This window comes from Salmo salar, chromosome ssa06, assembly GCF_905237065.1.
Source record: "Salmo salar chromosome ssa06, Ssal_v3.1, whole genome shotgun sequence".
Lineage (NCBI taxonomy): Eukaryota > Metazoa > Chordata > Actinopteri > Salmoniformes > Salmonidae > Salmo > Salmo salar.
The window spans coordinates 4,850,001-4,876,742 of NC_059447.1; the positions used below are offsets into that span (position 1 = coordinate 4,850,001).

At 43.5% G+C, this 26,742-nt stretch overlaps 1 protein-coding gene and 1 long non-coding RNA gene across 4 annotated transcripts in view; one reads left to right on the plus strand and one right to left on the minus strand.

Moving 5' to 3' along the window:
- The window catches only part of LOC106594960 (cytosolic endo-beta-N-acetylglucosaminidase), a 30,079-nt gene that overhangs the window by 47 nt on the left and 3,290 nt on the right, over positions 1–26,742 (plus strand). Inside the window, exons 1-13 of one of the 3 annotated variants that reach the window (XM_045719613.1) lie at positions 1–238; positions 1,860–1,939; positions 7,929–8,130; positions 8,375–8,523; positions 16,040–16,194; positions 17,473–17,621; positions 18,143–18,314; positions 18,507–18,613; positions 18,994–19,105; positions 21,760–21,944; positions 22,121–22,263; positions 25,738–25,837; positions 26,205–26,316. The exon at positions 1–238 is cut by the window's left edge and continues 47 nt beyond it. In XM_045719613.1, coding sequence (XP_045575569.1) covers positions 123–238; positions 1,860–1,939; positions 7,929–8,130; positions 8,375–8,523; positions 16,040–16,194; positions 17,473–17,621; positions 18,143–18,314; positions 18,507–18,613; positions 18,994–19,105; positions 21,760–21,944; positions 22,121–22,263; positions 25,738–25,837; positions 26,205–26,316 — 1,782 coding nt within the window. In that variant the 5' untranslated portion in view covers positions 1–122. Of the gene's footprint in view, positions 239–1,859; positions 1,940–7,928; positions 8,131–8,374; positions 8,524–16,039; positions 16,195–17,472; positions 17,622–18,142; positions 18,315–18,506; positions 18,614–18,993; positions 19,106–21,759; positions 21,945–22,120; positions 22,264–25,737; positions 25,838–25,961; positions 26,041–26,204; positions 26,317–26,742 lie in introns of those variants that run through there. The other 2 variants (XM_045719614.1, XM_045719615.1) reach the window with 2 other exon arrangements.
- LOC123743373 (uncharacterized) lies at positions 19,885–25,501 on the minus strand. Its single transcript, XR_006770103.1, has 2 exons — positions 25,386–25,501; positions 19,885–23,318 (listed from the first exon to the last, which is right to left on the minus strand). It is a non-coding gene; the product is annotated as an uncharacterized lncRNA (long non-coding RNA).

Below are 26,742 nucleotides of genomic sequence, written 5' to 3' on the forward strand. Positions count from 1 at the left end.
ACAGTAAACAAGGAAATGTTTCTTTCGCGCTCTGTCTGGAACATGAGCAATGCAGAATTCTGCCATCGATACATGTTTATGTCTTCCATTCAGTCATAGACTTCTAACTCATATTTCTCACCATGGACGGTGCTTTGACTACTGAGCATAAGGAGGACGGGTCTTTGCGGAGGAGAAAGACAGAAGAAGATGGAGAGGATCAGATCGGGAGCAAGTTGTCAAAAACGGAAAGCACCGGGTAACTTTTTTGACAGCTGCCACTTCGTAGGTTGTGTAGGCCTCCCTCTGGGCTGCTCTGGGCTGCTGATAAGAGAGTTAACAGAGCACACAACCCACATTTTACAGCAGCTAGAATGAACATAATGATTTAATCAATCACATGCAATGATAAATAAAATGGTTTAAAGGAATACACTACTGAATTTCAAATCCATGCTTGGCTTCACACATGGTCTCTGTGTCTGTATGGTACTGTACTGTACTCTATGGTACTGTACTGTACTCTATGGTACTGTACTGTATGGTACTGTACTGTACTCTATGGTACTGTATGGTACTGTACTGTACTCTATGGTACTGTACTGTATGGTACTGTACTGTACTCTATGGTACTGTACTGTATGGTACTGTACTGTACTCTATGGTACTGTATGGTACTGTACTGTACTCTATGGTACTGTACTGTATGGTACTGTACTATACTCTATGGTACTGTACTATGGTACTGTACTGTACTCTATGGTACTGTATGGTACTGTACTGTACTCTATGGTACTGTACTGTATGGTACTGTACTGTATGGTACTGTACTGTACTCTATGGTACTGTACTGTATGGTACTGTACTCTATGGTACTGTACTGTATGGTACTGTACTGTACTCTATGGTACTGTACTGTATGGTACTGTACTGTACTGTACTCTATGGTACTGTACTGTATGGTACTGTACTGTACTCTATGGTACTGTACTGTATGGTACTGTACTATACTCTATGGTACTGTACTATGGTACTGTACTATGGTACTGTACTGTACTCTATGGTACTGTACTGTACTCTATGGTACTGTACTGTATGGTACTGTACTGTACTCTATGGTACTGTACTGTATGGTACTGTACTGTACTCTATGGTACTGTACTGTATGGTACTGTACTATACTCTATGGTACTGTACTATGGTACTGTACTGTACTCTATGGTACTGTACTGTATGGTACTGTACTGTACTCTATGGTACTGTACTGTATGGTACTGTACTGTACTGTATGGTACTGTACTGTATGGTACTGTACTGTATGGTACTGTACTGTACTCTATGGTACTGTACTGTATGGTACTGTACTATACTCTATGGTACTGTACTATGGTACTGTACTGTACTATGGTACTGTACTGTACTCTATGGTACTGTACTGTATGGTACTGTACTGTACTCTATGGTACTGTACTGTATGGTACTGTACTGTACTGTATGGTACTGTACTGTATGGTACTGTACTGTATGGTACTGTACTCTATGGTACTGTACTGTATGGTACTGTACTGTACTCTATGGTACTGTACTGTATGGTACTGTACTGTATGGTACTGTACTGTACTCTATGGTACTGTACTCTATGGTACTGTACTGTACGCTATGGTACTGTACTCTATGGTACTGTGCTGTACTGTATGGTACTGTGCTGTACTCTATGGTACTGTACTGTATGGTACTGTACTGTACTCTATGGTACTGTACTGTATGGTACTGTACTCTATGGTACTGTACTATACTCTATGGTACTGTACGCTATGGTACTGTACTCTATGGTACTGTACTGTACATTCTAAATGTATTTGTCATGTATATTTCACCAGTTTGGAGTCTTGCTTGGATGAGCCAGTTGAGTTGAGAAGTGTTCATGAAGTCATCAGGTATGGAGCCTCATCTCTGCCAGGTTGGTACAGAGTATAGACTGTATAACAGTACAGAGTATAGACTGTATAACAGTACAGAGTATAGACTGTATAACAGTACAGAGTATAGACTGTATAACAGTACAGACTGTATAACAGTATAGAGTATAGACTGTATAACAGTACAGAGTATAGACTGTATAACAGTACAGAGTATAGACTGTATAACAGGACAGAGTATAGACTGTATAACAGTACAGAGTATAGACTGTATAACAGTACAGAGTATAGACTGTATAACAGTACAGAGTATAGACTGTATAACAGTACAGACTGTATAACAGTATAGAGTATAGACTGTATAACAGTACAGAGTATAGACTGTATAACAGTACAGAGTATAGACTGTATAACAGTATAGACTGTATAACAGTACAGAGTATAGACTGTATAACAGTACAGAGTATAGACTGTATAACAGTACAGAGTATAGACTGTATAACAGTATAGACTGTATAACAGTACAGAGTATAGACTGTATAACAGTACAGAGTATAGACTGTATAACAGTACAGAGTATAGACTGTATAACAGGACAGAGTATAGACTGTATAACAGTATAGACTGTATAACAGTACAGAGTATAGACTGTATAACAGGACAGAGTATAGACTGTATAACAGTATAGACTGTATAACAGTATAGACTGTATAACAGGACAGAGTATAGACTGTATAACAGTACAGAGTATAGACTGTATAACAGGACAGAGTATAGACTGTATAACAGTATAGACTGTAAAACAGTATAGAGTATAGACTGTATAACAGTATAGAATGTATAACAGGACAGAGTATAGACTGTATAACAGTACAGAGTATAGACTGTATAACAGTACAGAGTATAGACTGTATAACAGTACAGAGTATAGACTGTATAACAGTACAGAGTATAGACTGTATAACAGTACAGAGTATAGACTGTATAACAGTACAGAGTATAGACTGTATAACAGTATAGACTGTATAACAGTATAGAGTATAGACTGTGTAACAGTACAGAGTATAGACTGTATAACAGTACAGAGTATAGACTGTATAACAGGACAGAGTATAGACTGTATAACAGGACAGAGTATAGACTGTATAACAGTACAGAGTATAGACTGTATAACAGTATAGACTGTATAACAGTATAGAGTATAGACTGTATAACAGTACAGAGTATAGACTGTATAACAGTACAGAGTATAGACTGTATAACAGGACAGAGTATAGACTGTATAACAGTATCGAGTATAGACTGTATAACAGTACAGAGTATAGACTGTATAACAGTACAGAGTATAGACTGTATAACAGTACAGAGTATAGACTGTATAACAGTACAGAGTATAGACTGTATAACAGTATAGAGTATAGACTGTATAACAGTATAGACTGTATAACAGTACAGAGTATAGACTGTATAACAGTACAGAGTATAGACTGTATAACAGTATAGACTGTATAACAGTACAGAGTATAGACTGTATAACAGTACAGAGTATAGACTGTATAACAGGACAGAGTATAGACCGTATAACAGTATAGAGTATAGACTGTATAACAGGACAGAGTATAGACTGTATAACAGTATAGACTGTATAACAGTACAGAGTATAGACTGTATAACAGTACAGAGTATAGACTGTATAACAGTACAGACTGTATAACAGTATAGAGTATAGACTGTATAACAGTATAGACTGTATAACAGGACAGAGTATAGACTGTATAACAGTACAGAGTATAGACTGTATAACAGGACAGAGTATAGACTGTATAACAGTATAGAGTATAGACTGTATAACAGTATAGAGTATAGACTGTATAATAGACTGTATAACAGTATAGACTGTATAACAGGACAGAGTATAGACTGTATAACAGTATAGAGTATAGACTGTATAATAGACTGTATAACAGTATAGACTGTATAACAGGACAGAGTATAGACTGTATAACAGTATAGACTGTATAACAGGACAGAGTATAGACTGTATAACAGTATAGACTGTATAACAGTACAGAGTATAGACTGTATAACAGTACAGAGTATAGACTGTATAACAGGACAGAGTATAGACTGTATAACAGTATAGACTGTAAAACAGTATAGAGTATAGACTGTATAACAGTATAGACTGTATAACAGGACAGAGTATAGACTGTATAACAGTACAGAGTATAGACTGTATAACAGTATAGAGTATAGACTGTATAACAGTATAGAGTATAGACTGTATAATAGACTGTATAACAGTATAGACTGTATAACAGGACAGAGTATAGACTGTATAACATTATAGAGTATAGACTGTATAATAGACTGTATAACAGTATAGACTGTATAACAGGACAGAGTGTAGACTGTATAACAATATAGAGTATAGGCTGTATAATAGACTGTATAACAGTATAGAGTATAGACTGTATAACAGTATAGACTGTATAACAGTACAGAGTATAGACTGTATAACAGTACAGAGTATAGACTGTATAACAGTATAGACTGTATAACAGGACAGAGTATAGACTGTATAACAGGACAGAGTATAGACTGTATAACAGTACAGAGTATAGACTGTATAACAGTATAGACTGTATAACAGGACAGAGTATAGACTGTATAACAGTACAGAGTATAGACTGTATAACAGTACAGAGTATAGACTGTATAACAGGACAGAGTATAGACTGTATAACAATACAGAGTATAGACTGTATAACAGTATAGACTGTATAACAGGACAGAGTATAGACTGTATAACAGTACAGAGTATAGACTGTATAACAGTATAGAGTATAGACTGTATAACAGTATAGACTGTATAACAGGACAGAGTATAGACTGTAAAACAGTATAGAGTATAGACTGTATAACAGTATAGACTGTATAACAGTACAGAGTATAGACTGTATAACAGGACAGAGTATAGACTGTATAACAGTATAGACTGTATAACAGTATAGACTGTATAACAGGACAGAGTATAGACTGTATAACAGTACAGAGTACAGACTGTATAACAGTATAGACTGTATAACAGTATAGAGTATAGACTGTATAACAGTATAGACTGTATAACAGTATAGAGTATAGACTGTATAACAGTATAGACTGTATAACAGTACAGAGTATAGACTGTATAACAATATAGACTGTATAACAGTATAGACTGTATAACAGTACAGAGTATAGCCTGTATAACAGGACAGAGTATAGACTGTATAACAGTACAGAGTATAGACTGTATAACAGTATAGACTGTATAACAGTATAGACTGTATAACAGTACAGAGTATAGACTGTATAACAGTACAGAGTATAGACTGTATAACAGTATAGACTGTATAACAGTACAGAGTATAGACTGTATAACAGTATAGACTGTATAACAGTATAGACTGTATAACAGGACAGAGTATAGACTGTATAACAGTACAGAGTATAGACTGTATAACAGTATAGACTGTATAACAGTATAGACTGTATAACAGGACAGAGTATAGACTGTATAACAGTACAGAGTATAGACTGTATAACAGTATAGACTGTATAACAGTACAGAGTATAGACTGTATAACAGTACAGAGTATAGACTGTATAACAGGACAGAGTATAGACCGTATAACAGGACAGAGTATAGACTGTATAACAGTACAGAGTATAGACTGTATAACAGTATAGACTGTATAACAGTATAGACTGTATAACAGGACAGAGTATAGACTGTATAACAGTACAGAGTATAGACTGTATAACAGTATAGACTGTATAACAGTATAGACTGTATAACAGTACAGAGTATAGACTGTATAACAGTACAGAGTATAGACTGTATAACAGGACAGAGTATAGACTGTATAACAGACTGTATAACAGTACAGAGTACAGACTGTATAACAGACTGTATAACAGTACAGAGTATAGACTGTATAACAGTACAGAGTATAGACTGTATAACAGGACAGAGTATAGACTGTATAACAGTATAGACTGTATAACAGTACAGAGTATAGACTGTATAACAGTATAGACTGTATAACAGTACAGAGTATAGACTGTATAACAGGACAGAGTATAGACTGTATAACAGTATAGACTGTATAACAGTACAGAGTATAGACTGTATAACAGTACAGAGTATAGACTGTATAATAGACTGTATAACAGTACAGAGTATAGACTGTATAACAGGACAGAGTATAGACTGTATAATAGACTGTATAACAGGACAGAGTGTAGACTGTATAACAGGACAGAGTATAGACTGTATAACAGTACAGAGTATAGACTGTATAACAGTATAGACTGTATAACAGTACAGAGTATAGACTGTATAACAGTACAGAGTATAGACTGTATAACAGTACAGAGTATAGACTGTATAATAGACTGTATAACAGGACAGAGTATAGACTGTATAACAGGACAGAGTATAGACTGTATAACAGTACAGAGTATAGACTGTATAACAGTATAGACTGTATAACAGTACAGAGTATAGACTGTATAACAGTACAGAGTATAGACTGTATAACAGGACAGAGTATAGACTGTATAACAGACTGTATAACAGTACAGAGTATAGACTGTATAACAGGACAGAGTATAGACTGTATAACAGTACAGAGTATAGACTGTATAACAGGACAGAGTATAGACTGTATAACAGTACAGAGTATAGACTGTATAACAGAATAGACTGTATAACAGGACAGAGTATAGACTGTATAACAGTATAGACTGTATAACAGTACAGAGTATAGACTGTATAACAGTACAGAGTATAGACTGTATAACAGGACAGAGTATAGACTGTATAACAGTATAGACTGTATAACAGTATCGAGTATAGACTGTATAACAGTACAGAGTATAGACTGTATAATAGACTGTATAACAGTACAGAGTATAGACTGTATAATAGACTGTATAACAGTACAGAGTATGGACTGTATAATAGACTGTATAACAGGACAGAGTATAGACTGTATAACAGTATAGACTGTATAACAGTACAGAGTATAGACTGTATAACAGTACAGAGTATAGACTGTATAACAGTACAGAGTATAGACTGTATAACAGTACAGAGTATAGACTGTATAACAGTATAGACTGTATAACAGGACAGAGTATAGACTGTATAACAGGACAGAGTATAGACTGTATAACAGTATAGACTGTATAACAGTACAGAGTATAGACTGTATAACAGTACAGAGTATAGACTGTATAACAGTACAGAGTATAGACTGTATAACAGGACAGAGTATAGACTGTATAACAGTATAGACTGTATAACAGTACAGAGTATAGACTGTATAACAGTATAGACTGTATAACAGGACAGAGTATAGACTGTATAACAGGACAGAGTATAGACTGTATAACAGTATAGACTGTATAACAGTACAGAGTATAGACTGTATAACAGTATAGACTGTATAACAGGACAGAGTATAGACTGTATAACAGTACAGAGTATAGACTGTATAACAGTACAGAGTATAGACTGTATAACAGTATAGACTGTATAACAGTACAGAGTATAGACTGTATAACAGTATAGACTGTATAACAGGACAGAGTATAGACTGTATAACAGGACAGAGTATAGACTGTATAACAGTATAGACTGTATAACAGGACAGAGTATAGACTGTATAACAGTACAGAGTATAGACTGTATAACAGGACAGAGTATAGACTGTATAACAGGACAGAGTATAGACTGTATAACAGTATAGACTTTATAACAGGACAGAGTATAGACTGTATAATAGACTGTATAACAGGACAATGGAATGATGAAATAGCTGTAACACTCTGGTTATAGTGATTCTGGCCCTGTTCATTCAGCTCACCCACTTGTTTGGTCACCAGGCAGACCTGAAGACACATTAGTTAACCGTATTCAGTGAAAACTCAAATGTTACCTGAAGCACAAAGCACGGACCAATCTGTACCTTTCCCTTACAGCTAAGCATTATGACCCGGACACCACCGAGCCAATCAGCTCCGGCCTTCAGTCCCTGGAGGAGCTGTTGTCGTGGAAACGCAGCGAGGCCAACCCCTTCAACGTGGCGACGGTGCCCCTGGCCAATCGGGAGCCTTCTCTGGCCAGCACGCCGCACCGGACTCTGGTGAGTCACGACATGATGGGCGGATACCTGGATGACAGGTAGGTTGACCTCTCACCTCTGAACTCTCACCTGTGAACAATGAACTGCCACGTCTGTTATAGTCATAGCGTCAAAACAAGTAGACTTTGTTTGCACACTCGTGACTCTTCTACGATAGGCTATTACTAAATTCTGACATAACATCGTACTCATTGTGTTGGAAGTCACTTTGGATTAAAAGTGTCTTGTTAAGTGGTATGACTAAATTCCCTCTCACCTTTGACCCCTGACCTCTCCCCCCAGGTTTCTGCAGGGAGCAGAGTCAGAGGCTCCCTATGTGTTCTACCACTGGCAGTACATCGACGTGTTTAACTACTTCAGCCACAACATGGTGACCATCCCCCCTGCTGTCTGGACCAACGCTGCTCACAGACACGGAGTCATCGTCCTGGGTGACACTCAAAGGGGCCACGTCCCAATAATCTCTCTTTCCTCCTGAAGTGTGTACTTGTTCACTACTCCCCACAAATGGGAAAACATTGGATTGGTGTAGAGATGGAGTTTCTTATAACAGTCATTTCCTGTCAAATCCCTGAAGGAAAGTGAATAAGTACACACTTTGGGAGGAAGCAGAGATTATTGGGAGATTATTATTCAAGAATACCCTTGTTATTTTAGTTTATTTTACAGATACCCTTTTCACACTACCGAGCCCAACCAAGCTGTAGGGTCTAAGTGGACCTGGTAATGTGTAGTGATCCATGCTGTAGGGTCTAAGTGGGCCTGGTAATGTGTAGGGTCTAAGTGGGCCTGGTAATGTGTAGTGATCCATGCTGTAGGGTCTAAGTGGGCCTGGTAATGTGTAGGGTCTAAGTGGACCTGGTAATGTGTAGTGATCCATGCTGTAGGGTCTAAGTGGACCTGGTAATGTGTAGTGAACCATGCTGTAGGGTCTAAGTGGACCTGGTAATGTGTAGTGAACCATGCTGTAGGGTCTAAGTGGACCTGGTAATGTGTAGTGAACCATGCTGTAGGGTCTAAGTGGACCTGGTAATGTGTAGTGAACCATGCTGTAGGGTCTAAGTGGACCTGGTAATGTGTAGTGAACCATGCTGTAGGGTCTAAGTGGACCTGGTAATGTGTAGTGATCCATGCTGTAGGGTCTAAGTGGACCTGGTAATGTGTAGTGAACCATGCTGTAGGGTCTAAGTGGACCTGGTAATGTGTAGTGAACCAAGCTGTAGGGTCTAAGTGGACCTGGTAATGTGTAGTGAACCATGCTGTAGGGTCTAAGTGGGCCTGGTAATGTGTAGGGTCTAAGTGGGCCTGGTAATGTGTAGTGATCCATGCTGTAGGGTCTAAGTGGGCCTGGTAATGTGTAGGGTCTAAGTGGGCCTGGTAATGTGTAGTGATCCATGCTGTAGGGTCTAAGTGGGCCTGGTAATGTGTAGGGTCTAAGTGGACCTGGTAATGTGTAGTGATCCATGCTGTAGGGTCTAAGTGGACCTGGTAATGTGTAGTGAACCATGCTGTAGGGTCTAAGTGGACCTGGTAATGTGTAGTGAACCATGCTGTAGGGTCTAAGTGGACCTGGTAATGTGTAGTGAACCATGCTGTAGGGTCTAAGTGGACCTGGTAATGTGTAGTGAACCATGCTGTAGGGTCTAAGTGGACCTGGTAATGTGTAGTGAACCATGCTGTAGGGTCTAAGTGGACCTGGTAATGTGTAGTGATCCATGCTGTAGGGTCTAAGTGGACCTGGTAATGTGTAGTGAACCATGCTGTAGGGTCTAAGTGGACCTGGTAATGTGTAGTGAACCAAGCTGTAGGGTCTAAGTGGACCTGGTAATGTGTAGTGAACCATGCTGTAGGGTCTAAGTGGACCTGGTAATGTGTAGTGAACCATGCTGTAGGGTCTAAGTGGACCTGGTAATGTGTAGTGATCCATGCTGTAGGGTCTAAGTGGACCTGGTAATGTGTAGGGTCTAAGTGGACCTGGTAATGTGTAGTGAACCATGCTGTAGGGTCTAAGTGGACCTGGTAATGTGTAGTGAACCATGCTGTAGGGTCTAAGTGGACCTGGTAATGTGTAGTGATCCATGCTGTAGGGTCTAAGTGGGCCTGGTAATGTGTAGTGAACCATGCTGTAGGGTCTAAGTGGACCTGGTAATGTGTAGTGAACCATGCTGTAGGGTCTAAGTGGACCTGGTAATGTGTAGTGAACCAAGCTGTAGGGTCTAAGTGGGCCTGGTAATGTGTAGGGTCTAAGTGGGCCTGGTAATGTGTAGTGATCCAAGCTGTAGGGTCTAAGTGGACCTGGTAATGTGTAGTGATCCATGCTGTAGGGTCTAAGTGGACCTGGTAATGTGTAGTGAACCATGCTGTAGGGTCTAAGTGGACCTGGTAATGTGTAGTGATCCATGCTGTAGGGTCTAAGTGGACCTGGTAATGTGTAGTGAACCATGCTGTAGGGTTTAAGTGGACCTGGTAATGTGTAGTGAACCATGCTGTAGGGTCTAAGTGGACCTGGTAATGTGTAGTGAACCATGCTGTAGGGTCTAAGTGGGCCTGGTAATGTGTAGTGATCCATGCTGTAGGGTCTAAGTGGACCTGGTAATGTGTAGTGAACCATGCTGTAGGGTTTAAGTGGACCTGGTAATGTGTAGTGATCCATGCTGTAGGGTCTAAGTGGACCTGGTAATGTGTAGTGAACCATGCTGTAGGGTCTAAGTGGGCCTGGTAATGTGTAGTGATCCATGCTGTAGGGTCTAAGTGGACCTGGTAATGTGTAGTGAACCGAGCTGTAGGGTCTAAGTGGACCTGGTAATGTGTAGGGTCTAAGTGGACCTGGTAATGTGTAGTGAACCATGCTGTAGGGTCTAAGTGGACCTGGTAATGTGTAGTGAACCATGCTGTAGGGTCTAAGTGGACCTGGTAATGTGTAGTGATCCATGCTGTAGGGTCTAAGTGGGCCTGGTAATGTGTAGTGATCCATGCTGTAGGGTCTAAGTGGACCTGGTAATGTGTAGTGATCCATGCTGTAGGGTCTAAGTGGACCTGGTAATGTGTAGTGATCCATGCTGTAGGGTCTAAGTGGACCTGGTAATGTGTAGTGAACCATGCTGTAGGGTCTAAGTGGACCTGGTAATGTGTAGTGAACCATGCTGTAGGGTCTAAGTGGACCTGGTAATGTGTAGTGATCCATGCTGTAGGGTCTAAGTGGACCTGGTAATGTGTAGTGAACCATGCTGTAGGGTCTAAGTGGACCTGGTAATGTGTAGTGAACCATGCTGTAGGGTCTAAGTGGACCTGGTAATGTGTAGTGAACCATGCTGTAGGGTCTAAGTGGACCTGGTAATGTGTAGTGAACCATGCTGTAGGGTGTAAGTGGACCTGGTGATGTGTAGTGAACCATGCTGTAGGGTCTAAGTGGACCTGGTAATGTGTAGTGAACCATGCTGTAGGGTCTAAGTGGACCTGGTAATGTGTAGTGAACCATGCTGTAGGGTCTAAGTGGACCTGGTAATGTGTAGTGAACCATGCTGTAGGGTCTAAGTGGACCTGGTAATGTGTAGTGAACCATGCTGTAGGGTCTTAGTGGACCTGGTAATGTGTAGTGAACCATGCTGTAGGGTCTAAGTGGACCTGGTAATGTGTAGTGAACCATGCTGTAGGGTCTAAGTGGACCTGGTAATGTGTAGTGATCCATGCTGTAGGGTCTAAGTGGACCTGGTAATGTGTAGTGAACCATGCTGTAGGGTCTAAGTGGACCTGGTAATGTGTAGTGAACCATGCTGTAGGGTCTAAGTGGACCTGGTAATGTGTAGTGAACCATGCTGTAGGGTCTAAGTGGACCTGGTAATGTGTAGTGAACCATGCTGTAGGGTCTAAGTGGACCTGGTAATGTGTAGTGAACCATGCTGTAGGGTCTAAGTGGACCTGGTAATGTGTAGTGAACCATGCTGTAGGGTCTAAGTGGACCTGGTAATGTGTAGTGAACCATGCTGTAGGGTCTAAGTGGACCTGGTAATGTGTAGTGAACCATGCTGTAGGGTCTAAGTGGACCTGGTAATGTGTAGGGTCTAAGTGGGCCTGGTAATGTGTAGTGATCCAAGCTGTAGGGTCTAAGTGGACCTGGTAATGTGTAGTGAACCATGCTGTAGGGTCTAAGTGGACCTGGTAATGTGTAGTGAACCATGCTGTAGGGTCTAAGTGGACCTGGTAATGTGTAGTGAACCATGCTGTAGGGTCTTAGTGGACCGGCCCAACAGTGTGAAAGTGGTACAGTATGTAGTACTGTATTGTCGGTTCTCTGCCTCCACTCAGAGGAACTGTTGTCTACACTCCTACTGGGGAGAGACGTTGCTCTACTTTCTCAGCCAGTTGAGAGGTTTAGTTTCACTTTTAAAACCTCGATTGTTTGTGACCTTCAGGCTTTAGTCTGTGGTTTTCACGTCTCACTGTGTGTGTGTGTGTGTGTGTGTGTGTGTGTGTGTGTGTGTGTGTGTGTGTGTGTGTGTGTGTGTGTGTGTGTGTGTGTTGTACGTGACTGTGTGTGTGTGTGTGTCCGAGTGACTGCCTCACTGTGTACGTGACTGTGTGTGTGTGTGTGTGTGTGTCGGAGTGACTGTCTCACTGTGTACGTGACTGTGTGTGTGTGTGTGTCGGAGTGACTGCCTCACTGTGTACGTGACTGTGTGTGTGTGTCGGAGTGACTGCCTCACTGTGTACGTGACTGTGTGTGTGTGTGTGTCGGAGTGACTGTCTCACTGTGTACGTGACTGTGTGTGTGTGTGTCGGAGTGACTGCCTCACTGTGTACGTGACTGTGTGTGTGTGTGTCGGAGTGACTGTCTCACTGTGTACGTGACTGTGTGTGTGTGTGTCGGAGTGACTGTCTCACTGTGTACGTGACTGTGTGTGTGTGTGTGTCGGAGTGACTGCCTCACTGTGTACGTGACTGTGTGTGTGTGTGTCGGAGTGACTGTCTCACTGTGTACGTGACTGTGTGTGTGTGTGTCGGAGTGACTGCCTCACTGTGTACGTGACTGTGTGTGTGTGTGTCGGAGTGACTGTCTCACTGTGTGCGTGACTGTGTGTGTGTGTGTCGGAGTGACTGTCTCACTGTGTACGTGACTGTGTGTGTGTGTGTCGGAGTGACTGCCTCACTGTGTACGTGACTGTGTGTGTGTGTGTGTGTCGGAGTGACTGCCTCACTGTGTACGTGACTGTGTGTGTGTGTGTGTCGGAGTGACTGTCTCACTGTGTACGTGACTGTGTGTGTGTGTGTCGGAGTGACTGCCTCACTGTGTATGTGACTGTGTGTGTGTGTGTCGGAGTGACTGTCTCACTGTGTACGTGACTGTGTGTGTGTGTGTCGGAGTGACTGCCTCACTGTGTACGTGACTGTGTGTGTGTCGGAGTGACTGCCTCACTGTGTACGTGACTGTGTGTGTTTCGGAGTGACTGCCTCACTGTGTACGTGACTGTGTGTGTGTCGGAGTGACTGCCTCACTGTGTACGTGACTGTGTGTGTGTCGGAGTGACTGCCTCACTGTGTACGTGACTGTGTGTGTGTCGGAGTGACTGCCTCACTGTGTACGTGACTGTGTGTGTGTCGGAGTGACTGCCTCACTGTGTACGTGACTGTGTGTGTTTCGGAGTGACTGCCTCACTGTGTACGTGACTGTGTGTGTGTCGGAGTGACTGCCTCACTGTGTACGTGACTGTGTGTGTGTCGGAGTGACTGCCTCACTGTGTACGTGACTGTGTGTGTGTCGGAGTGACTGCCTCACTGTGTACGTGACTGTGTGTGTGTCGGAGTGACTGCCTCACTGTGTACGTGACTGTGTGTGTGTCGGAGTGACTGCCTCACTGTGTACGTGACTGTGTGTGTGTCGGAGTGACTGCCTCACTGTGTACGTGACTGTGTGTGTGTCGGAGTGACTGCCTCACTGTGTACGTGACTGTGTGTGTGTCGGAGTGACTGCCTCACTGTGTACGTGACTGTGTGTGTGTCGGAGTGACTGCCTCACTGTGTACGTGACTGTGTGTGTGTCGGAGTGACTGCCTCACTGTGTACGTGACTGTGTGTGTTTCGGAGTGACTGCCTCACTGTGTACGTGACTGTGTGTGTGTCGGAGTGACTGCCTCACTGTGTACGTGACTGTGTGTGTGTCGGAGTGACTGCCTCACTGTGTACGTGACTGTGTGTGTGTCGGAGTGACTGCCTCACTGTGTACGTGACTGTGTGTGTGTCGGAGTGACTGCCTCACTGTGTACGTGACTGTGTGTGTGTCGGAGTGACTGCCTCACTGTGTACGTGACTGTGTGTGTTTCGGAGTGACTGCCTCACTGTGTACGTGACTGTGTGTGTGTCGGAGTGACTGCCTCACTGTGTACGTGACTGTGTGTGTTTCGGAGTGACTGCCTCACTGTGTACGTGACTGTGTGTGTGTCGGAGTGACTGCCTCACTGTGTACGTGACTGTGTGTGTTTCGGAGTGACTGCCTCACTGTGTACGTGACTGTGTGTGTGTCGGAGTGACTGCCTCACTGTGTACGTGACTGTGTGTGTGTCGGAGTGACTGCCTCACTGTGTACGTGACTGTGTGTGTGTCGGAGTGACTGCCTCACTGTGTACGTGACTGTGTGTGTGTCGGAGTGACTGCCTCACTGTGTACGTGACTGTGTGTGTGTCGGAGTGACTGCCTCACTGTGTACGTGACTGTGTGTGTGTCGGAGTGACTGCCTCACTGTGTACGTGACTGTGTGTGTTTCGGAGTGACTGCCTCACTGTGTACGTGACTGTGTGTGCGTCGGAGTGACTGCCTCACTGTGTACGTGACTGTGTGTGTGTCGGAGTGACTGCCTCACTGTGTACGTGACTGTGTGTGTGTCGGAGTGACTGCCTCACTGTGTACGTGACTGTGTGTGTGTCGGAGTGACTGCCTCACTGTGTACGTGACTGTGTGTGTGTCGGAGTGACTGCCTCACTGTGTACGTGACTGTGTGTGTGTCGGAGTGACTGCCTCACTGTGTACGTGACTGTGTGTGTTTCGGAGTGACTGCCTCACTGTGTACGTGACTGTGTGTGTGTCGGAGTGACTGCCTCACTGTGTACGTGACTGTGTGTGTGTCGGAGTGACTGCCTCACTGTGTACGTGACTGTGTGTGTTTCGGAGTGACTGCCTCACTGTGTACGTGACTGTGTGTGTGTCGGAGTGACTGCCTCACTGTGTACGTGACTGTGTGTGTGTCGGAGTGACTGCCTCACTGTGTACGTGACTGTGTGTGTGTCGGAGTGACTGCCTCACTGTGTACGTGACTGTGTGTGTGTCGGAGTGACTGCCTCACTGTGTACGTGACTGTGTGTGTGTCGGAGTGACTGCCTCACTGTGTACGTGACTGTGTGTGTTTCGGAGTGACTGCCTCACTGTGTACGTGACTGTGTGTGTGTCGGAGTGACTGCCTCACTGTGTACGTGACTGTGTGTGTTTCGGAGTGACTGCCTCACTGTGTACGTGACTGTGTGTGTGTCGGAGTGACTGCCTCACTGTGTACGTGACTGTGTGTGTGTCGGAGTGACTGCCTCACTGTGTACGTGACTGTGTGTGTGTCGGAGTGACTGCCTCACTGTGTACGTGACTGTGTGTGTTTCGGAGTGAATGCCTCACTCGGGTCATATACAGTAAGATGTACAGTATAAGGGGTTGAACCTAACAGATGACATTGTAATAGTTTACACAATGTACATGAGAGAGAACACTAGCCTTCTATATCAAACAGATAGCATGATATTGTAAGTGGATTCATATCTGAAACAGTTGGAACATTCTCCTTCTACAGTACTGATAGGACTCATGTTGAGAATATAGGTTCCCATCTGACAGCCACAAAGTCACACTGCTGATTGGTCTGTTTGACTTCCACAGTGACTGATCAACGGCTGTGATTGGCTTGTTCTCTAGGCACCTTCATCACTGAGTGGACGGACGGGGGGAAGATGTGCGAGGTCTTCCTGAAAGAGGAGGAGTCTTACAGGGCCGTAGCTGATAGGCTGGTTCAGATAGTCCACTGTTACGGCTTCGATGGTTGGCTGATCAACATCGAGAACCCTCTCGGTGTGAGTTTTCTAACTTTTAACAGTTTGTTATTCTATTCTAAACTCTTGTCTATTGCTGTGCTATAGAGACGTTGGTTTTCATTATGTTGTGGGTGTGTTGAAAAATGGCACTATATTCCCCCTCTATTCCCTATAACTAGTGCACTATATTCCCTCTATTCCCTATAACTAGTGCACTATATTCCCCCTCTATTCCCTAACTAGTGCACTATATTCCCCCTCTATTCCCTATAACTAGTGCACTATATTCCCCCTCTATTCCCTATAACTAGTGCACTATATTCCCCCTCTATTCCCTAACTAGTGCACTATATTCCCCCTCTATTCCCTAACTAGTGCACTATATTACCCCTCTATTCCCTAACTAGTGCACTATATTCCCCCCTCTATTCCCTATAACTAGTGCACTATATTCCCCCTCTATTCCCTAACTAGTGCACTATATTCCCCCCTCTATTCCCTAACTAGTGCACTATATTCCCCCTCTATTCCCTAACTAGTGCACTATATTCCCCCTCTATTCCCTATAAGTAGTGCACTATATTCCCCCTCTATTTCCTAACTAGTGCACTATATTCCCCCTCTATTCCCTATAAGTAGTGTACTATATTCCCCCTCTATTCCCTATAACTAGTGCACTATATTCCCCCTCTATTCCCTATAACTAGTGCACTATATTCCCCCTCTATTCCCTATAACTAGTGCTCTATATTCCCACTCTATTCCCTATAACTAGTGCACTATATTCCCCCTCTATTCCCTAACTAGTGCACTATATTCCCCCTCTATTCCCTATAAGTAGTGCGCTACATTCCCCCTCTATTCCCTATAACTAGTACTCTATATTCCCACTCTATTCCCTATAAGTAGTGCCATATATAGTGAATTCGGTGCATTGGGGACACAGCCAGTCTTTACACCTCTTCACCTGTAGACACGTGTTTACTTCTGAAAGGAGTGTACAGGTTAAAGCAATATGGTAGAAACAGCAATAATTAGCTCATGAGTTGTCTGCACGCTGTGCTGAACCCAGAACGTCAACAATGAAAAGTCCTTCAGACCTATAGTCTCCCTGTTATCTGCTGTTCTACAGTATACTGACATCTATTACTGTGCTATGAACACATTGGTCTGACACATACAATATGACAACAGTGCAGCCTTAATGGGTCCTGGTCTAAAGTAGTGGACTAGAGGACAGAGGGGGCCATTTGGGAAACACGTTGATGATTGATAACATGTATGTACTCTGCCCTCCGTCTCCTCCCGTGTAATTAGGAGACTGCTGTGAAGAACACTCCTCTGTTTCTACGTTATCTGACTGACCAGATGCATGAGAGAGTCCCTGGTAGTATGGTGTTGTGGTATGACTCTGTCCTGGAGAACGGACAGCTCAAATGGCAGAATGAACTCAACCCATCCAACAGGTAGGTGGACGGGGGAGAGGAGGTGAGGGAGGGGGGACAGGAAAGGAGAGGGGGGAGGGAGTGAAAAATGTGTATAGGGAAGATAAGGAGATATTTTACACCTCTCTCTCCACTCCCCCCTTCACCTCTCTCTCCACTCCCCCCTTCACCTCTCTCTCTCTCCACTCCCCCTTCACCTCTCTCTCCACTCCCCCCTTCACCTCTCTCTCCACTCCCCCCTTCACCTCTCTCTCCACACCCCCCTTCACCTCTCTCTCTCTCCACTCCCCCTTCACCTCTCTCTCCACTCCCCCCTTCACCTCTCTCTCTCCACTCCTCCCTTCACCTCTCTCTCTCTCCACTCCCCCCTTCACCTCTCTCTCTCTCTCTCCACTCCCCCTTCACCTCTCTCTCTCTCTCTCTCCACTCCCCCTTCAAATCTCTCTCTCTCTCCACTCCCCCCTTCACCTCTCTCTCTCTCTCTCCACTCCCCCCTTCACCTCTCTCTCTCTCTCTCTCTCTCCACTCCCCCCTTCTCTCAGAGTGTTTTTCTCAGCGTGTGATGGTATCTTCACCAACTATAACTGGACAGAGCAGAGCCTGGAGAGAATGAAGGCCTACTCAGCTGCTCAGGGCCGGCTGGCGGACATCTTTGTTGGGGTGGACGTGTTCGCCAGGGGAGAGGTGGTGGGAGGGAAGCTGGAGACTAATAAGGTTAGAACTGGGAGGGGGAGGGTCGGGAGATGGTGGGAGGAGGGTAGGGTGTGGGTGTCAGTGCTTAGTCACAGGTACACGTGTGTGTGTCTTCTTAAAGAAGTGGAGTTTATTATGGTGGTGTGTGTGTGTGTGTGTGTGTGTGTGCTCGTAACAATATATAAACATCAGTCTCTCTCTCTCCCCCTTCAGGCTCTGGAGATGATTCGTAAACATGACTTCTCTACGGCCATCTTTGCTCCAGGCTGGGTGTACGAGTCCATCCCAGACAAGACTGACTTCAGGAAGGAACAGGACAGGTGAGATGAACTTCCACTGTGTAATGTAGTGCCGTGGTTGTTTAGGGGATTTGTCTGATGCAGTGGGATGTTGTATCGAACGCCACACTGTAAGTGCCTCTGGGAAATATGAAGTTATGCTGTCTATCTAAGGACTGTAGATGAGTATGAGGCATGTAGCTAACATCTGGTGCTAACATCTGGTGCTAACATCTGGTGCTAATATCTGGTGCCATGTTTGTTATACATGGTCCCTGGACCGTGTTGAATAAACTAATAAAATAGAAGATATAGTCTATCTTATAAAAGCGCTCACTCATACCACACGTAGCATTAGCCACAGTCGAAGTGACCCTCCTATGTCATATCCTACAATGTCACATCCTGTTTCCTGTGTGCAGGTTCTGGTCTCTCCTGTCTGACTTCCTGTATGTCCACCGGCCCTCGTCGCCCCTCCCTTTCGTCTCCTCCTTCTGCCAGGGTGCAGGGACCAGCCTCTACTGGAGGGGACAGGTGAGTGAGTGAGAGAGAGAACAGCCTCTCTAAACAGACAGCAGCACCTCTTATCAGAACCTCCTCTCCTCTTCCACCTGATCTACATCCCTAGTTCCCAGAACGTTTTCAACACTGACCCATCTTAAGCCTATACAACTTTCATGTTACCCTCCAAAATAGTCTCTTAGACCATGGCCCAGTAGCATGACAATGACCCACCAGGGGGTCCCAAGTCTACCCACCATCTGGATAACAACTAGGGCAGGCACAATTACTGTGTAACTGACGGTTATGGATGAAGACCGTCATGAAAATAAAATAACTGTCATAACCGTTGAAGAAGCAGGACTGAAGATGGGACGACCGGGCATTCGTACGATTTGAGTCCGTTTCTACAAAAACATGGACTCTTTAACAAAGTGATGAAACTTTGTTGCCCCTTGTTGAAATCTGCAAGGTGTTGTTGTGAACAATGAACAGAAATGGTCTTGGAACCTCTGACCTTGGCAATTTGACGGGTAAACTCATGGGTACACAACATTTCATGACTATTCATGAGTGTCGACGTAGAACCAGTTGGGTGATTGGTTGAGCCTTATTGGAGTGTGTGATGTCACACAGGTGCTCTACACAGCCGCCTGGTTGGCTAGTTCGCACCACAGCTATGAGCAGTTAGCATTGACCGAACGACTCGTCAAACCCAGCTTCAGCTAATAAATTACAGTCTCACCAGCTAGCTACTGTCGAGTTGCGTCAATTCAATCTGGTATTGGAATAAAACACTTAACTCAATATAATTCCTTTAGTTATGTATTTAATGAAGCAAACATTTAAATGGTAAATATGAAGTTCGTATATACGGGCTCCCTGTAACACCACGCAGGGCAGACAGAGAACTGAAATGACATCATAAGTTCTTCCTTAAATACTTCTTGACAGACGTAGTTCCCTCTCCCTGAGGGCCTGTCATAGTAGAGGCTTGGGTGTGGTTTAGACTTACTCCAGCCTATCGTTGGCGTGCAGGCTGGTCCCAGCCTCTAGACGCATCTTTGTTGCCAGGCATAGTTGTCTTCTAGCTTATCTTCGTGTGTGTAACCGAGAGTCAGACACTCAAGGACAGTGCCTGTTTCTATGCTACAGTTTCTGCTTTTGTGCTACAGCTATCTTCCATTCTATCAGCCCCTCCCGTTAGTCATGTCTATTATATGTTGCTCAATCTATGTTGATACAATATAAACCTCTTAGTGCATTACAGTCCGTTCATACTTAGGCCTACATCTACTGTAAATGGTAATGCATCACATCTAATAAGTGAAATAAAACCCAACACTACCAATCTATAATTGTTATTTTTACCTTTCCACAAACGGTCTGTATGCGTTCCTTGATATGAGCAAGTTAACCCAAATGTATCAAAGGATAGGTCATGCGTCCACAATTAGTTAGTGGCTACTGCCTGGTCAGTGATCTAGCTAGCTACATTGAAATAATTATCTACCCTCCTAAATGCGCTGGTCAGTGGATAAACTAAGTTAAACTAAACTATTTGTCTGAAAATAACCTAGTCGCCAGTTATTGTTGCTCGTGGTGGGATCATTTCTAGGTAGCCTGTGTTCCCATGAGCTCCCAAGTCTAAAGAGTTGTGTATTTTGGCATCCACGATTAGCTAGCTAACTAACTAGTTGGCTACTGCACGTCCAGTGTGAGCCAGAATGCTAGCTACATTTCAGTCAGTAGCTATCCTTCTAAATGCGGTGGTCGCTGGATAAACTAGCTATGAGAACATATTTGGCTGAAAACAAACAAGTAGCCAGTTGAATCATATCTAACCCGCTGGCTCCTGGCTGAAGCATATGTCCCCATGAGCTCCCGAGCCTAGTTAACGTCGCAAATTAGCATTCGCTAGCTAGCTAAGCTATGACTCAAACACTGAAGCTAGCTAGCAAGCCCTCCTCTGCGACAATGCTATTGGAGAGCAGGAATGTAATATTTGTATTTTAAATGTATGTGAACTGCCATTGAAGTTGGTGGTTAATACTGGTTTCAGATCCGAGGCAAGAGAAATTGTCCGCCATGTTTCGGTAAGGCTCATAGTGATGTCACACACTCAAGAAGGCTCAACCAATCACCTGCCGGTCGATAATATTCATAAAATTGCCCCCACCATGGCTGCCTGGGTATTGTGATGCAGTACTTTCCATGATAATGTAGAATTTTCATTCAAATGATGTTAACTGATGTGGCTCATGCAATGTAATGTATTTGTCAGTTGAGTTGTATCAACAAATCACAGCACATATTGATGGGTATACTTCCTGCTTTGCTCCTATGGGAACACTCACAATGGCTGCCAGTCCACCCATTATGCCATCATTGACTTGAATGGGGATGCCTGTTCTATTCATTTTATTTCTATGGCAGCACATGCAGTTAGGAGAGGAGGAAGGGAGAAAATGTGTTCAGCGGTTATTACGGAGACTGCGGTCATTTGGCTGCCCAATTATCGGCATCCAAAATGCCATGACTGTCACACTACTAGTAACAACAAGGATCTGGGTCTTCTTTGGAATGCATTGTACTGCAATATGTATCACTGAATGGGTTTCTGTCCTATTTGTGTCCTGTAGTTACCCTCTGATCTGTCCTGTGTGTCTGTCTGCTGGGTTGTGTAGCGTGAGGTGGATCGTAGCTGGTTCAACCTGGATGCCCAGGAGCTGCAACCCCTATACTACAAAGAGACCCTTGAGGGGGAGGGCTGGCTGAGGACCCAGGGCTGCCCTGAAGATGCTTGGAGCGGGGGCAGCTCTCTGCTCGTAGAGGGCGTCCTACCCTCCATGCTGTCTAAAGTCTGCGCCAGGTAGGGCAGTGTGTAGGGGAGTGTGCGTTCATGAGGGCTAGTATATTCCTCTTACAGCTTTAAGGATTCAAATGCTATGGCCCCTCTCTCTCTTCCCTTCTCCCTCTTCCCCTTCCACTCGTTTCCTCTCTTTCCCTCGCTCCCTCTCTTTTCCCATCTCCTCTCTCCCCTCCCAGGATCTTTTCTCTCCAGGTGCCTCTATCCTCCAGGGTCTTTGTGTCTCTGATCTATAAGCCGTCTCCTGGGGTCACTGTCTCTCTGGAGTTAAAGACTGCTGATGCTACACTCTGCACACTCAGAGGTGTTCAGGATATACCTAGTGAGTCATATCACACACAGTTCAGGATATACCTAGTGAGTCATATCACACAGTTCAGGATATACCTAGTTAGTCATATCACACACAGTTCAGGATATACCTAGTGAGTCATATCACACAGTTCAGGATATACCTAGTGAGTCATATCACACACAGTTCAGGATATACCTAGTGAGTCATATCTCACACAGTTCAGGATATACCTAGTGAGTCATATCACACACAGTTCAGGATATACCTAGTGAGTCATATCTCACACAGTTCAGGATATACCTTGTGAGTCATATCACACACAGTTCAGGATATACCTAGTGAGTCATATCACACACAGTTCAGGATATACCTAGTGAGTCATATCACACACAGTTCAGGATATACCTAGTGAGTCATATCACACACAGTTCAGAATATACCTAGTGAGTCAGTCATATCACACAGTTCAGGATATACCTAGTGAGTCATATCACACACAGTTCAGGATATACCTAGTGAGTCAGTCATATCACACAGTTCAGGATATACCTAGTGAGTCATATCACACAGTTCAGGATATACCTAGTGAGTCATATCACACACAGTTCAGGATATACCTAGTGAGTCAGTCATATCACACAGTTCAGGATATACCTAGTGAGTCATATCACACACACTTCAGGATATACCTAGTGAGTCATATCACACACAGTTCAGGATATACCTTGTGAGTCATATCACACACACTTCAGGATATACCTTGTGAGTCATATCACACACAGTTCAGGATATACCTAGTGAGTAATATCTCACACACAGTTCAGGATATACCTAGTGAGTCAGTCATATCATACACAGTTCAGGATATACCTAGTGAGTCAGTCATATCACACAGTTCAGGATATACCTAGTGAGTCATATCACACACAGTTCAGGATATACCTAGTGAGTCATATCACACACAGTTCAGGATATACCTAGTGAGTCATATCACACACAGTTCAGGATATACCTAGTGAGTCATATCACACACAGTTCAGGATATACCTAGTGAGTCATATCACACACAGTTCAGGATATACCTAGTGGATATACCTAGTGAGTCAGTCATATCACACAGTTCAGGATATACCTAGTGAGTCATATCACACACAGTTCAGGATATACCTAGTGAGTCATATCACACACAGTTCAGGATATACCTAGTGAGTCAGTCATATCACACAGTCCAGGATATACCTAGTGAGTCATATCACACACAGTTCAGGATATACCTAGTGAGTCATATCACACACACTTCAGGATATACCTTGTGAGTCATATCACACACAGTTCAGGATATACCTAGTGAGTCATATCACACAGTTCAGGATATACCTAGTGAGTCATATCACACACAGTTCAGGATATACCTAGTGAGTCAGTCATATCACACAGTTCAGGATATACCTAGTGAGTCATATCACACACACTTCAGGATATACCTAGTGAGTCATATCACACACAGTTCAGGATATACCTAGTGAGTCATATCACACACAGTTCAGGATATACCTTGTGAGTCATATCACACACAGTTCAGGATATACCTAGTGAGTCATATCACACACACTTCAGGATATACCTTGTGAGTCATATCACACACAGTTCAGGATATACCTAGTGAGTCATATCACACAGTTCAGGATATACCTAGTGAGTCATATCACACACAGTTCAGGATATACCTAGTGAGTCAGTCATATCACACAGTTCAGGATATACCTAGTGAGTCATATCACACACAGTTCAGGATATACCTAGTGAGTCATATCACACACAGTTCAGGATATACCTAGTGAGTCAGTCATATCACACAGTTCAGGATATACCTAGTGAGTCATATCACACACAGTTCAGGATATACCTAGTGAGTCATATCACACACAGTTCAGGATATACCTAGTGAGTCATATCACACACAGTTCAGGATATACCTTGTGAGTCATATCACACACTTCAGGATATACCTAGTGAGTCATATCACACACAGTTCAGGATATACCTAGTGAGTCAGTCATATCACACACAGTTCAGGATATACCTAGTGAGTCATATCACACACAGTTCAGGATATACCTAGTGAGTCATATCACACACAGTTCAGGATATACCTAGTGAGTCATATCACACACTTCAGGATATACCTAGTGAGTCATATCACACACAGTTCAGGATATACCTAGTGAGTCATATCACACACAGTTCAGGATATACCTAGTGAGTCAGTCATATCACACACAGTTCAGGATATACCTAGTGAGTCATATCACACAGTTCAGGATATACCTAGTGAGTCATATCACACACTTCAGGATATACCTAGTGAGTCATATCACACACAGTTCAGGATATACCTAGTGAGTCAGTCATATCACACACAGTTCAGGATATACCTAGTGAGTCATATCACACACAGTTCAGGATATACCTAGTGAGTCAGTCATATCACACACAGTTCAGGATATACCTAGTGAGTCATATCACACAGTTCAGGATATACCTAGTGAGTCAGTCATATCACACACAGTTCAGGATATACCTAGTGAGTCAGTCATATCACACACTTCAGGATATACCTAGTGAGTCATATCACACACTTCAGGATATACCTAGTGAGTCATATCACACACACTTCAGGATATACCTAGTGAGTCATATCACACACACTTCAGGATATACCTAGTGAGTCATATCACACACACTTCAGGATATACCTAGTGAGTCAGTCATATCACACACAGTTCAGGATATACCTAGTGAGTCATATCACACACAGTTCAGGATATACCTAGTGAGTCAGTCATATCACACACAGTTCAGGATATACCTAGTGAGTCATATCACACAGTTCAGGATATACCTAGTGAGTCATATCACACACTTCAGGATATACCTAGTGAGTCATATCACACACAGTTCAGGATATACCTAGTGAGTCAGTCATATCACACACAGTTCAGGATATACCTAGTGAGTCATATCACACAGTTCAGGATATACCTAGTGAGTCAGTCATATCACACACAGTTCAGGATATACCTAGTGAGTCATATCACACACAGTTCAGGATATACCTAGTGAGTCATATCACACAGTTCAGGATATACCTAGTGAGTCATATCACACACAGTTCAGGATATACCTAGTGAGTCATATCACACAGTTCAGGATATACCTAGTGAGTCAGTCATATCACACAGTTCAGGATATACCTAGTGAGTCATATCACACAGTTCAGGATATACCTAGTGAGTCATATCACACAGTTCAGGATATACCTAGTGAGTCATATCACACAGTTCAGGATATACCTAGTGAGTCAGTCATATCACACACAGGAGTTGTAATGTGTTGTATTATTATTGATGTGTGTGTGTGTGTGTGTGTGTGTGTGTGTGTGTGTGTGTGTGTGTGTGTGTGTGTGTGTGTGTGTGTGTGTGTGTGTGTGTGTGTGTGTAGCCAGCAGTGTTGAGACTGCTGCTTTAACAGAGGACCACCAGTTGGTGAGACAGTTCTCTCAGAGCTGTGGACAGTGGAACCCAGACGGATGGACTGTCAGGTAAGAAGACCTCTGTGTGTGTGTGTTCCCAGTTGGAGCTGCAGGGCTGTGCTCTGAGGGATGTGTGTGTGTGTGATATAGGCTAGTAATACTGTTTGTAATAACGTGTGTGTGTGTGTGTTAGGTGTTCCCAGTTGGAGCTGCAGGGCTGTGCTCTGAGGGATGTGTGTGTGTGTGATATAGGCTAGTAATACTGTTTGTAATAACGTGTGTGTGTGATATAGGCTAGTAATACTGTTTGTAATAACGTGTGTGTGTGTGTTAGGTGTTCCCAGTTGGAGCTGCAGGGCTGTACTCTGAGGGATGTGTGTGTGTGTGTGATATAGGCTAGTAATACTGTTTGTAATAACGTGTGTGTGTGTGTTAGGTGTTCCCAGTTGGAGCTGCAGGGCTGTACTCTGAGGGATGTGTGTGTGAGCGTGCAGCGTGATGGAGGAGATAAGGACACACCCTTTAAATGCCGGGTCGGAGAGATTATGGTGAGAGAGAGAGAGACCTTACCTTACCCGTCACCAGAATGATATCTGTCCCAGACTCTTAGGCCTGGGGCCTCATTTTATCAATATTGTTTAGAAACCGTTCTAAAATATGGAATTTAGAATGTTCGTAGGCATAGAAAAAAAGTGTGATTTATCGAACAATCCTATGAGCGTTATAGGCACACCGGTAGGATATAACCGTTGATAAATACCAATTGTTCTCTGCCTCAGTGCTCGTGCATGACCTTGGCTATTTGCATTTCAAAACACCTCTATGGTCAATCTTCCCTTTAAAGCCTGTGGGGAATTCACAACGCCGTACCAGGAAGTACAACGACACAACCAGAGACTGAAACAGAGGTGCATAGTGTCAGAGGTTGAGTACAACCACAATGTTTGATTGGACTCGCTCAGTTGTGGTTTGAC